Here is a 13,237-nt window from a genome sequence, read left to right as displayed (position 1 = left end):
AACCTCTGTTTACCAGTTCGGTGCCTTCTGACAAGTGGCAGGCAGCCGTGGTGAGACAGGTGAGCCGTGAACAGACAGTACCTTTCCCCACTGGGGTCTGCAGCTCAGAATCTTCCTAGGCTTTTATGGGTTCTCTGGGTCCTGGGATGCTGGCCTAGGGTTTTGTTTTCTGCAAAGTAGCTGACTTTTGTTTTTTTTGTCCATTTGAATCCATTTTGCTCTTCTAACCAAAAAGAAAACAAATAGCAACTGGTCTTCTTAGACTTGGCAACCCAGGTCACAGAGCGTCCCATGGCTCCCAAATGTGGATCTGTGCTTGAGAGGTCTCTCTTCCTTCCCAACAGGTGTGCTTTTGCACGTGATGGGCGATGCCCTGGGGTCAGTGGTCGTGGTGGTCGCGGCCATCATATTCTATGTGCGTCCCCTGCCCCCTGAGGACCCGTGTAACTGGCAGTGCTACATCGACCCCAGCCTGACTGTCTTCATGGTCATTATCATTTTGTCATCCGCCTTCCCGCTCATCAAGGAGACTGCTGCCATTCTGCTGCAGATGGTCCCCAAAGGCCTGAATATGGAAGAGCTGAGTGAGTCACGTGGTCCTTATCTAGAACCACGCCCACCTAATACTCCCCGGGTCAAAGGGCTGGTGTTCTTTCAGAGCAGCGTTTGATTTATGTATCTCGAAATGCTGTAAATCACCTGGCCATAGAAACGTCTGTCACATGTTTGGTAGCCCAGTAAGAGGACTCACAGCTCCGAGAACCAAAGGTCCTTTGCAGCCCATGACTCTCTGACTCAGCCGCAGAGTTTTGAGAATAGAGTGTTGGGCCGAACCTGCTCCTCGGGTCCCACCTTCACGTCAGAGATTGATTTTAAGTCCCGTAAGTTACCCTGCCAAGAACTTGATTTTTATTCTCCTCATTCTGAAAACAGGAGTCATTCATTTGCATTTGGGATCCTGCTTTCTGGGGAGCTGATTTTGCATGGGCATGCAAGTCACCGTGTCTCTTGTGACACCCTGTTTAAATGTAAACATGAATTTAAAACAGGAGCGTGTTTTAAATTCAGATCATTCATGGCCTCCTTCAGTAATGAAACCTCTTTGCTGGGCTCAAAGAGAAGGTCAATCTCCCACCTTAGTTATGTGCGTCTGAGCACACGTAAGTTAGAGACTTGGCCGAGTTGCTAACTGGGGACAATCCAAATGCTGGTGAGAAGCTGAATGTGCTTCTTTATTTTCTAGTGTTTCTACTGTGAGGTAGAGCCTGGCCCACTGTGGGGCTCAAAGTTGGAAGACTAGATCCCCGACAGGAGGTTTGAATGGGTCTTAATCCATCATATGGCCATGGCTAGGCCTTCCCCTGGGAGGGCGTGATTTATGGTGCTCACTGTTGGTCAGAGCCCAACCAGCCCCCTGTTTAGGAGCACGCATTGGGACCAACTGCTTGGGCCATTGCCAACAGCCTGTGCTTCTCCTAGTCTTTCCCCCTGGATGTTCTTTTTGCCTTTTGGAGCCTCCTCTTGGGCAGCACTGCTTTATAGTCTCAGGGCCACTTAGGTGGTCAACTCTCCAGCTGTTTTACCGTGCTCAGTCCCAACAACCAGCCTTCATTTCCTGCAACCTGCTATCTACCCAGTCCGGCAGGCAGAGGAGGTGGGCGGTGAGGAAGGAGATACCCAGGAGCAGACACGCAACATTGTCTCTTCCTTCCAGGAACTTATTTTCCAGTTGAAGAAATAAGATAAACATATCAAAGCAATTTGTGATAGATAATGGTTTATATTGCCTTTTAACCAAGTTCTCTATATTTAAAAACATTTAAAAAATAGATGGTAAGAACAGGAGCAACCCTTCTATGGGACTGTTATACTATATGCTGGCAATGTTCTAAGTGATTTACTCATATTCACTCATTTTAATTCTGCAAGTAAACCTGTGGGGTACTATTGTTATTATTCCCAACTTACAGGTAAGGAGACTGAGGCCCTGGGGGCTAGCTAAATTACCCAAGGCTGTGTCTAAACTGGGATTCAGACTCTGGCTAGCTTACAGGGTCTTTGCTCCTAATCACTATTCCACATTATCTCTCTAAAGACATGCTCATTTGAGAAAGTATGGAGAATATAGAAGACTTAAATAAAAAAATAGAAGTCTCTCGTAATCTTTCCACCCAGAAATTACCTCTTTTAATATTTTTGAATCATTCAGTGAGACAAGCTTTTAGCTGCATAAAATTTGTGTGTGTATATATACACTGATGTTTGCTTAAAAAAAAAAGAAAAAGATTGTGCCGTATATACAGTATAACTATTTCATTTTTCACTTAAAGATATCTTATATACGTCTCCTCATATCCTTAAATATGCAACTTACTTATTAATGGCTGTAATCATATTCTTTTATATATAATTGATTTAACTATTTCCTTATTTCTGTTTTTTCATTAATACAAGAAACACTGCCCAAACCATTTTTATAAATGAATGTTTGGGTATTTCCCTATAGGTTAAATTCTAAGTACTAGAGATGCTGGTAAAAGTTTTCCGTCCATATTGCCAAGTTCTCCTCTTTGAAAAAGACACCCTATTTCATACTCCAGGCACAGCCCGTCAGGGTGTCCGTTCCCTTGTAAACTCACCATCAATCCTGGGAATTTTTTGGTATGTTGTTAAACTTCCTTTCTTGAATTGCCTTTTATGGGTTCATGATGGATGTATAGGGACTCAGAGAGGACGGAGAAGATTATGGGAAAATGTACCTATGTAGATACAGCTCTTTTTCTTCCCATTGTTGTAAATACATCCTTTTGGTGAGAATGCCTTCAGGGACCGTGTCCCTCCCGTAGAGGTACCTTGTTTCCAGTAGCCCCCGCTAACTGTCTGCTCTTCCTTGTTGTAGTGAGCCAGCTCTCAGCTGTGCCGGGGATTAGCAGCGTACATGAAGTGCATATCTGGGAACTTATAAGTGGAAAGATCATTGCCACACTGCACATCAAGTATCAGAAGGACAGGGGCTATCAGGACGCCAGTAGGAAAATTCGAGAGATCTTCCACAGTGCGGGAATCCACAATGTGACCATCCAGTTTGAGCAGGTGGACTTGAAGGACCCCGTGGAACAGAAGGACCTACTGTTGCTCTGCAGCTCCCCCTGCATCTCTAAGGGCTGTGAGAAGAAGCTGTGCTGCCCTCCCGGCGCCCTACCCCTGGCGCACGTCAATGGCTGCGCGGAACACAATGGCTGTCCCCCTCTAGACACAACCCCAAGTGATAGCTTCGCTAGGCAAGAAACAACAGAAGTGGTTATTGAAGTATCTTCAGACAACTGTCTGAGTGACCATGGACAAGCTCTTAGCAAAACTCAGGAGGACCAACATTATGTCAACAGCACACATTTTTAATCTGGTCCCCACATAAACAGACTGAATAGAGGCATTCTGGCTGGTGGAAAGGCCTGTGTGGGCTGTATCAGATTTGCGGTGTGCTCGCTCTGTGTTCAACAAGGGGCTGGTTGTTGGGGATGTCAATTGCATGTATCTGTTAATTTCTGTGTGACTGAGAACTTTACGTTGTCCCCAGTGTCTCAGGCTGCTCTTCAACAAACTCACTGTTTTAGTTTGAACATTTATTTTAAGAAGCAAACTGTGCTCGTATCTGTGTCAGGGATGTTGAAGGCTGGGACTCCATGGTTGTGGACACGGGATTCAAAGCAGTTCCTGTTTTAAAGTGATAAGAACTTGTAGCGGACTCTCAGGTGAGCTCATAGCCAAGTACATCGAAAAAGCTTAAGAATCTTGATAGCTATTTTTTTTTCATTCCACTAGAAGATCACAAAAAAAGGAAAGTTGGATAGTCCTGTCACTGCAGAAATTTTTTTCTTTGACTCATTTTCGAATAAATGAAAAGTGAACATCTATTAGAGTAGAAAATATTCTCAGAACATTAGAGGAAGTGGAGTTTATTAGGGGAAGACAGGAAGAAAATCCGTTGACTACCTCTTCATTTTGTCAGGTGGAGGGAGAACTAATGTTTACTTTCCACTGCGAAATGAATTGCAGCTGTAGGGTGCTTCAGATGTTTAATGCATAAAATACCTTTTTTGCCACTTGGAAGTGTGGGAATATTTCCACTTTCTAAGGTACAACACAATACTTGTATCTTGTCTTGTGGGATCAGTCCACTGGGACTGTTCTCATTTATTGCATAATGGCTCATTTGTCCAAATTTCCTTTGGGTCTTTTTTTTTTTTTTTTAAGGCTCACACTTATAAGTATAGCATTTACCAGGAGAACATGGGTATTCCTGAGGTAGAAGAATATATGACACTGAGTAGTCATTCCTGCCCCCACAAAAATAAATAAATAAGCTAGAGTGACTTTTCTTTCACTAGGCATATTTTGAAGTATTTATTACAGTTGCAAACTAGCAACTTGATGGAAAAGCGTGTGTAGGGAAACATGAGAATTACTTTAATTGCTGCCTTTAAATGTGTCTTGGGGAGCTTATAGTTTCCCTTATTTCCTTTTCTGACTCTGACCCCTATTACCAATTTCAAATAAATTTATTAGACTCTAATTTGGATCTATAATCGACTTACATTAGCATTGGAGAAGCGTCTGTCCTGTACTGAACACATTGTTGAGGCAGCAGTATTTTAATCAGAAGAGTTTCAAGATAGGTCTGAGAAAGTGGAAGAAACCCTCATAGAGAACTAGAGTCTTACCCGATGGGTTACAAAATTGACTGGCAATGGTCGTCTCTTAGGCTCCAGGCACTGAGTCCTGTTTTCATATCTGCACAGTAGTCAACAGAAATGCTGGGTTGGTCACGGAAAAAGCGCCCACATTTTTCAGCACTAATACCATCTTAAAAAAGTGCCTTGGTGTTCATTCTAAGGCTGAAATAAATAAGCAGCTGTGATCAGTAGGATAGGAATCTTTTCTCTTTCCTTGAAAATTTATGATCTGAGTTTAAATTGGCCATGAATTAAGTAAATGCATTTTTATCCCTAGCTGTTTATTGGACTAGTCTGTATAGCCAAAAGAAGGGTTAAAAAAATCACAATGTTTTTATTTTTGATACTAAAGGTACAGCATGTACTCACACACACACACACACACACACACACACACACAAACAGGGGATTCTCTTTGACGCTCACCACGGTGATGAGTGGATGAAATTCTAGACAAGTGTTGGTTGAGATGTCTTGACTGGAACCAAAGAAGAAATGTGAAGGTCATTTCCAAATTTGAAGGTCTAATTTGATTTTACCTCGTTCTGCTTTTATCAAAAGATTTTAATTTTAAAGTTTCTTTGCAGCTGGCTAAAGAAGTGCATACTGGTTTATACCCAGATAATGCTAAGGAAGAGTCACTTAATTCGAATAGAACTAAATTTACCTCAGAAAAGTAGCTTAATGGACACTTACTCACAAAGGATGAATGTGAAATAATTCCTTTTAAGACAGTTCGAGTACATTTAAAGTGTTTGAGCAAGCTAATTCAGTGCAATATTTTTGTGTGGGGCTCAGTGCTTTCCTTCGTCTTCTCCAGCACTGTGATGCCTGCAGTCTGGTCTCTTTACTTGGGTTTTGCTCTCTCAGGGAAAGGCGGGATTTTTCTGTTCCTCTTTGAGGCAGCCTTGCCTGGTGGCAGTAGGTCTGGTGAACAGTGGCTTTACCAATGCAGTTTTCCTCTGAGATTAGAAAAACACGGTCGTTTATGTTAGCATCCCTGTGTGCTTAGGGAAGTTCCAGAGATCTTCCTCTTTTTTTAAGGAGGTGAAAATAATTTTTGAAAAGTCTAGGGCATCCTCTGTGTGTCTGGTCAGGGACAGCCATCCTGCACGCTAACCTAGAAGACTCAAGGGATGGTTCTTGCTTCTGCCCTCTGTCCTTCTGTCTCCATAGAAAGAGTCCGTTCCCCTCTATTGCAGCATTGGCTGTGGGAAGTCCTGTGTTTGCTTTTATCATTCCAATTTCAACTTTGGCTTGGAAGAGAGAGATGAATTGTTTTCATGACCCCTGGCCATTATGAATATCCACGAGAGCTCTCAGGCTCCACTGTGGACAGCAAAAAAAAAAAAAAAAAAAGTATGATCCCTCTAATGATTGATAAAGCATCAATAAAATAGGGAGACATTGTTTGAGGAAGAATTAAAAATATTCTTTATATTGGTTACTTTTTTTTCTCTTTTTGCCACCAGCTGGTCAAACTTTAGTGGGGGATAAATCAGGAACACCAAGTTCTGTAGGAAAGCATGCTTTCAAGATGAAAGAAATCACGGGAGTGGATTTGGGATTATAATAAAGGCAGCTGCCCTGTAAGCAAGAATTTTTGCTATGCTGTCTTAGCATTAGGGACATTTTCAACTGGATAATTCCTTGCTGTGTGGGGCAGTCCTCTGCTTTGTAAGATGTCCTGCGGCATGTCTGGCTCCTGCCCTCTCAGATCCACATCCATGAATCGTGACAACAAAAAATGTCTCAGGACATCACCCCAGTCCTCTCTGGGCAAACTGGTCTCTAGTACTGAGCCCACCGAGTTAACCTAACGATAATTGAGAATTATTGTTGATAAAAGTCCCTCCAGAGCCCTGTAATCATTTTATTGGGATCAGTCCTGCAGAATTCACTCTTTAAAAAATATTTTTCCAGGAGAGATCAAACTGCTCGCGAAAATGACAGTCATCTCTACATAGGGACTTTGGACATTTAAAAGAAAGATATAATTGGCGGTGGGGGGGGAGGGGGGGAGGTCTTACAAATCCAATTAGGCAGATTGGTTGATGTAACAGTGAATAAAATGAAGAAAAAACATTTGTTCTCACTGTTCTGTCATGACCTCTTCAACTCATGAATGTCCTCAGTTTGATGAACTTCCTATAAAATGAGACCAGAAAATACCAGTATGATTGATTGTTGGGGCTAAGCTGTTTAATTCATCACTGGTTTTAAGCTTGATGAGGTTTCTTCTATTGGTTCCAGACAAGCAGCTCATCTTGGTGCCAAGGACAAGTTTAGATCCTAAAAAAAATTCTGTATTGTCTGTGGTTTGCTTAATCCTTTGCCAACACATATCACATTTTTCCCCGGAGGGCAAGATACATTTCCTGCTTTTAAATATATCTTTACACTCTTGCAATTAAAGACTGCAAAAAAGGACTGTGTTGGGGGGGGGGGGAAACACGAGGAAACGCAACCTGATTTGGGTTTTGAATTTAGACTGAATGATGGCCCCATGCCTATTGCCTAGCTTTGCCCTTCACCTGCTAAGTTTTTACCCATTTGTACTTCTGAGTGTATTTGCACATGAGTCCCCGCAAGTAGGAATGAAAGTGTTGAATCAGGAAAGTGGCTGCTCCAGTGGAAATTGCATCAGACCCTAATCCTCACCATGATCTAAATGCCCTTATGACTTTGGAGATAAGCAAATGTGGATTGTCATGTTTGGAGCTTCTCTTTTCAGGTGTTTTATTCTGGACCTTTTCGTTTACATGGAACTTTCTTGAATATTGCTGGATGGATCAACTGTCTGTTCTTGGTACAAAGCCAGGCCAGAGACAATGAACCCGCTGTGAATTCTAGTGGGAATCATCCAGGAAGGACGATGATATTTGGAGGGAGGGCGACCCCTTTCAGGAGGTCGACCCCTTCCAGGAGGTCCGAAGTTAATGTTACAGTATTATGGAGTTTTGTTGCTTCAAGTCTTCCTGCTGTCCTCACAGGCGATTTTGCCAAAATGTCATTGTCACATTTGTGGGGACTATTCAAACTTGAAGATACAAAGTTTAAATAACTCATTGAGAATTCATGTGAAATCCCCCAGTAATGTATGAACATGCACACCTGTAACAGTGAAAGATGTTCAATGGTGCTGTAAGAGAAATTAAAAAAGAACCACACACATCACGCCTGATTGAGATGTTTCTGGAAATCAGACAGATAACTTGAAGTAGTTGAACCCACTTTGTCATTGCTGCTTACTCTAGTCCAGTTATCACTCAGGAACCCTTCAGATCAGTTTTATGCTAACGTGGGACTAAGTCTCCCAACTGTGTTTTGCTGCTGTCTTCTCCGTACCCCTCTGCCACTCTCCACCACCTGCAATGTCACAGGGCCCGTTTTAGCAAAAATGTCCCAGATTGACGCAGCAGACTACTTACCATAGCCTGGACTGACCTGGTTTCCTAGGGAGCCTCGTGGGATGCAGGGCTGCCCAGTGGGGTTTGTGCAAGAGGGGAGCTCCTGGGATGGAGGGAATGGTGGAGAGGCTAGGCTTATTTTGGAGAAGTCCTATAGATTTTAAGAGGAACTGTCCGTGGTGCCTCTGATTATTTTTAATCTGATCAACCCGTTGACTGATAACCGTGGGGCACTTACTGGAAAATGTGGTTCTTGCCTCCAGGGAGATTACAGTCTACCCTGGAAGCTAAGTAACACAGTCCAGCTTTGTGGGAGTTTAAGGAGACCGACTCATAGCCTGGGGGGCGGGGCATGGAGGATCTTGCGCTGAATGGGTTTTGGTCCTCAGATGTACACATTCCAAGCCCTGGGCAGCACCTGCCAAAGAAGAGGGCTACACACTTCACCACCATGAGCGTCCCTCCACAATGAGCCTGCAGGATGGAACAGAGGACTGGGCTCAGGGCTCAGAGTACAGGATGCCTGAGGACTCCGTCTAGTGGGGAGCCCTGTCTCCTCTGTCTCCCCCGCTTGATGTTTCTTCATAGCATTGCACATTAAATCATACATTTACTCATTTATTTCCTGTGTCTCCCCCTAGAGTAAGGCTACAGATGACCCACGGCTGTTCTTCAGCCCCCCTCCCGTGCTTGGAAGAGTGTCGCAGGACCTGTCACCAATAAATGCTGAATGAGTGAATGACTAAACACATGAATGAATGACTAGGCTCAACTTCTGGTGTTACCAGCTCTAGGATTTGGACAAATCCTTTAAATTCATGGAACTTCAGGGTTTTTTGTTTTCTCTCTCTCTATCTTTTTTTTCTTCAGTGATGAAGGCCTGTGTTCCCTTCCTTGCGGGGTTGTTGGAGGAGTCCTAGGAGACAGGAGAGCAGAGTTAAATGTCAAGTGGTTTTGTTATCTTACATGTTCAACCTGGCACTCACGATTTGCCTGTTCTTATCCTGCCTCCTCCCCTCTCTGTAATTCCATTTTGTCAATTAAATACCATTTAACGCGAACTGGCATTAAATAATGCTACAATCAACATGCGTGAAGGTGAAGAGGAAAGGCTTCATGGACGACTTGGCATTTGAAATTGGCCTTGGCATAGTTCAGTGTGTGGAGAAAGTGGGGAAGGACAAGCCAACCTGAAAGCTTAGACTTCATTCCTTAAGCAATTGGCTCCAAAGCTTTTGTGGGGAGGGGGCTGCAGATTGGGGAAATGCAGGCGCTAGACTATTCACTGCGGCGGTGGGGGGGGGTGGCTTTTTCCAGGTGCCTTCCCCACCGTACAGCTGGTGCTGCCTTCTTGCTCAGTGTTGGGGGCCTCTGCCATCTCACCTCCTGTCCTGCCAGAATCTGAGCTCCACCAGCTGTGGCTGAGCACGCAGTGGGCACGTCCTCGAGCAGTCTACACACACCCCTCCAAATTCCCAGGGAGTTTCTCTCACTTCTAAGATCAACTTTCCTTGGTGCATTTCTGCTCCAACCTTGCTGCCACGCGTAGTGCTGCCTTTACTCCCATCCTATGTCTGTCTAGTCATTGATGTCAGGACTCAATGTCAGTCCCTGCTTCTTGAATCTTGTCCCCGTCTCTCCAGTGCAGCTTGATCACCTCACATCCATGCTGTAGCAGAAGCCTCCCCACCAGCCTCCTGTCCACCTCCAAACTCTTGGTCAGCCTTCCTGCTTCTCTCTGCTCTGGGGGGAAGGACAAAGCCAGCCTGTCCCAGAAGCTCCTTCTCTCACCGGGCCCCCAGCCTTATCTTCTGCAGCAGATGAGAAGCACGCAGATTCCCAGGAAGTTAGAAGAGCAGAGGGGGTGAGGACGACTGGTAAATAGAGTGTTGCATGGGTCGGGGAGTGAATATCATACCTGTTCCTTTTACACTCGGAAGTCATTTTCACTTTTTCCAGTCCTGGATTACATTCATTTAGTTACTTCCTTTCTGGTTTCTCTTTTTGGGCCACTTTCTTCCTTTTCTAAGTTGGTGTGTCTCGTGGCCCCATTCCTGTGGATGACAGACTACAGCCCTCACATGCCTGGTGTCCTGATTCAGGAGCGCAACCGGAAAGGGATGTATCCTGTGCCCAGAAGCAGAGCCATGATCTCCTCCTGGGCAGAGGGCGGACTTTGTCACCTTGTATTTTCACCCGTGATCATAACATCGAGCACCAATATAGAGCACAAACATTTGGCGTGCCACATTGATTCTTTCAGGCTTGGAGATGCAAGAAGAAATTGGCACGGGATTTACAACCAAGGGCTGGGGGTATTTTGCCTACATTTTCTCAACGGAGGGAGCAGGGAGAGAGGTGGACAAATTCTCAGAGTGGCCCCATTGATACGGGCTTGCAGTGGGTGTGATAATCACCAGGGCTCCTATCTGCTTCAGAAAGCTGGAACCTAAAGCAAATCGTGCAGACTACGGTGAGTTTGTGGCTATAATCTGATGTTCAGAGGTATTCAGAAAAAACTAATAGGACACTTTGGAAAGAGCGAGGCTTGATGCTTGCTTTATAGCTCTTGCTTTCTGTGGTTTAAACTTTCCCTGCACAGCACTTCCTAAGTGGGGAGAGATGATTTGGCCCATTGTACCACCAAACCTACATTACAGAAAAGTGCTTTACCGAGAGATTCTATTATATGAATTAACATATATTATGGAGTAGAACTTCAAGTCTGAGCATTCTGGCTTCCAAACTGGCCTGCCGTTATCCGATGAGCTGCTTGACCTCAGGAAGAATATTGTCTGTGAATAAAAAAAAGTTCTCCAGGCTTCAATTTTTCCATCTGTCAAATGGGAGAAAATTAGAATTCTTGCCTCTTGACATTGTTGTTGGGGCGATAGGAGATCGCCCCTTTGGGTCTCAGCACAGGGGGAGAATGCTAGATCTTAAAACTCCACTTTAAGAGGTAAGACTTCAAGTAGAATTATTCCCCCCTTTAAAGCTTTTATTTATTTATTTGTCGGAGAGAGGGAGAGAGCACAGCAAGTGGAGCAGCAGGCAGAGGGAGAAGCAGGAGCAAGGAGCCAGATGCTGACTTGAACGCAGGTTGCTGTGATCGTGACCTGAGCCAAAGGCAAGTGTTTCACAGACTGAGCCGCCCAGGCGTCCCGTCAAGCAGATTTCTTCTTCTTTTTAAGATTTTATTTATGAACTTGACAGAGAGAGACACAGGCAGAGGGACCACAAGCAGGGGGAGTGGGAAAGGGAGAAGCAGGCTTCCCCGAGCAGGAGCCCAATGTGGGGCTCGATCCCAGGACCCTATGTTCATGACCTGAGCTGAAGGCAGATGCTTAAAGACTGAGCCACCCAGGTGCCCCAAGCAGATTTATTCTTATTTTAACTCATAACTCGCAATGGAATGCCAAAAATGTAGAGCGTAGATCAACCCAGTTAGATTTAAAATGCCTTGAAAGTAGAGGTCACATTGTTCTACATCACCAGGAAGCAGTACAGACCCGATCACATGACCGAAGATCCCAGACATCTTCTTCCCGGGGAAAAATAAAATATATCCAATGCTGAAGATCCCAGACATCTTCTTCCCAGGGAAAAATAAAATACATCCAATGCTGAAGGGCTTCATTGTAACACCAGGGCTCAATACAAAGGACCTTAACTCTCAGACAAGGTGACACCTTCAACAGCATGTGATTGATGAGGGATCAGTGGGTCCCAGATTCCGGTCAGAGGCAGTGAGGGCTTCCAGTGAATCTGGCTGAACTTGCACTTCTGTCCTTGATCTCCGGCCAGAGACCACTGGGGTCCAGCCTGTGGCTGAGCAAGTGGGGCTTCACGTCCCGTGCAGACGGGAGACTGCAGGCCCTGGGGAACCGTGCAGCAAGGGCCTGCTCACCAGATAGACTTTGGTTTAGGAGAGACTTTGGGTTTGTGTTAGGTGATTCGGGGGAAGATTCATGGAAATGGGGTTTTGTCCTGGGTGGAATGCTGCCAGCATTATCCCAATGGGAACAATTCCATGACTGGGTCTTAAAAAAAAAAAAAAAATTGAAATAGGGGCATCTGGGTGACTCAGTTGGTTAAGCATATGCCTTCAGCTCAGGTCATGATCCCAGAGTCCTAGGTTCAAGCCTCACATCAGGCTCCCTGATCAGCAGGGAGCCTGCTTCTCCCTCTGCCTGCCACCCCCACTGCTTGTGCTCTCTGTCTCTCTCTCTGACAAATAAATAAAATCTTTAAAAAAAACCCCTGCTTTCATTAAAAAAATTGAAGTAAAATTGCTATACAATGTTATATTAGCTTCAGGTGTAGGACATAAAGATTCAATATTTGTATATATTACAAAATGATCACCGTCAATTTAGTTATCATCAGTCACCACACATAATTACAAATTTTTTTTCTTGTGATGAGAACTTAGAAGATCTACTGACTTTCAAATATGCACAATGGTATTATTAACTACACTCACTGTGCCGCACCTTAGATCCCCAGGACTCATTTATTTTATGACTGGACATTTGTACCTTTTGACCCCTTCCACCTGTTTTGTCCATCCCCAAACCTCTGTCTCCGGCAACCACCAGTCTGTTCTCTATATGAGTGGGTATCTTAACAAATCCTATCTACGAAGTGGAAGGAAGAAAACAAGGCTCACGTTTTAATTGTTAAAAAAAGCCACAGTCACTCAGAGTAGGCAGGATGGGGGGGTGTCTGGTATTTTTGTGCTTAGCTGAGTGTTCTTTGGTTTGATCTTACTTAGACAAGCACTTAGACAAGAGCCCCGAGTGACCTCTTGTCTATTCCCCCCCACCTTTCTTTCTTTTTCTCATTATGGAAGTGTAATTGACCTGCAGTGTCATATTCGTTTTGGTGTACCATGTAGAAATTTGGCAAACCTGGACATTACTCACTGCTCACCACAGCCGGTGTGGTGTGTCTGCTGCTGGTTTTCCGAGAGGCTGTGTCCCACAGCACGACACCCTGGCTGAGCTGTGGGTAGCAAAGCAGTCCCACCAACACCAGGGCTGAGCTCTAAGGGTCAATTTCCAGATGTCAAGCAGTCTTTGTCTCTTTCCTATA

General features: G+C 44.5%; 1 protein-coding gene across 2 annotated transcripts in view; it reads left to right on the top strand.

The window, feature by feature from the left end:
- SLC30A10 (solute carrier family 30 member 10) overlaps window positions 1-3,444 on the top strand; it is a 33,859-nt gene extending 30,415 nt beyond the window's left edge. For both annotated transcript variants that reach the window (XM_032872942.1, XM_032872941.1), the window contains exons 3-4: window positions 345-584; window positions 2,900-3,444. In XM_032872942.1, the coding sequence (XP_032728833.1) occupies window positions 345-584; window positions 2,900-3,399 (740 nt within the window). In that variant the 3' untranslated portion in view covers window positions 3,400-3,444. The remainder of the gene's footprint in view (window positions 1-344; window positions 585-2,899) is intronic.
- Window positions 3,445-13,237: the final 9,793 nt, after the last annotated feature.

The sequence above is a fragment of the Lontra canadensis genome, unplaced genomic scaffold (genome assembly GCF_010015895.1).
Source record: "Lontra canadensis isolate GAN:19392208 unplaced genomic scaffold, GSC_riverotter_1.0 scaffold46, whole genome shotgun sequence".
In the NCBI taxonomy this organism is placed as follows: Eukaryota; Metazoa; Chordata; class Mammalia; order Carnivora; family Mustelidae; genus Lontra; species Lontra canadensis.
The sequence above is the reverse complement of the archived record's forward strand: the minus strand, read 5'-3'. Positions and strand labels throughout refer to the sequence as shown.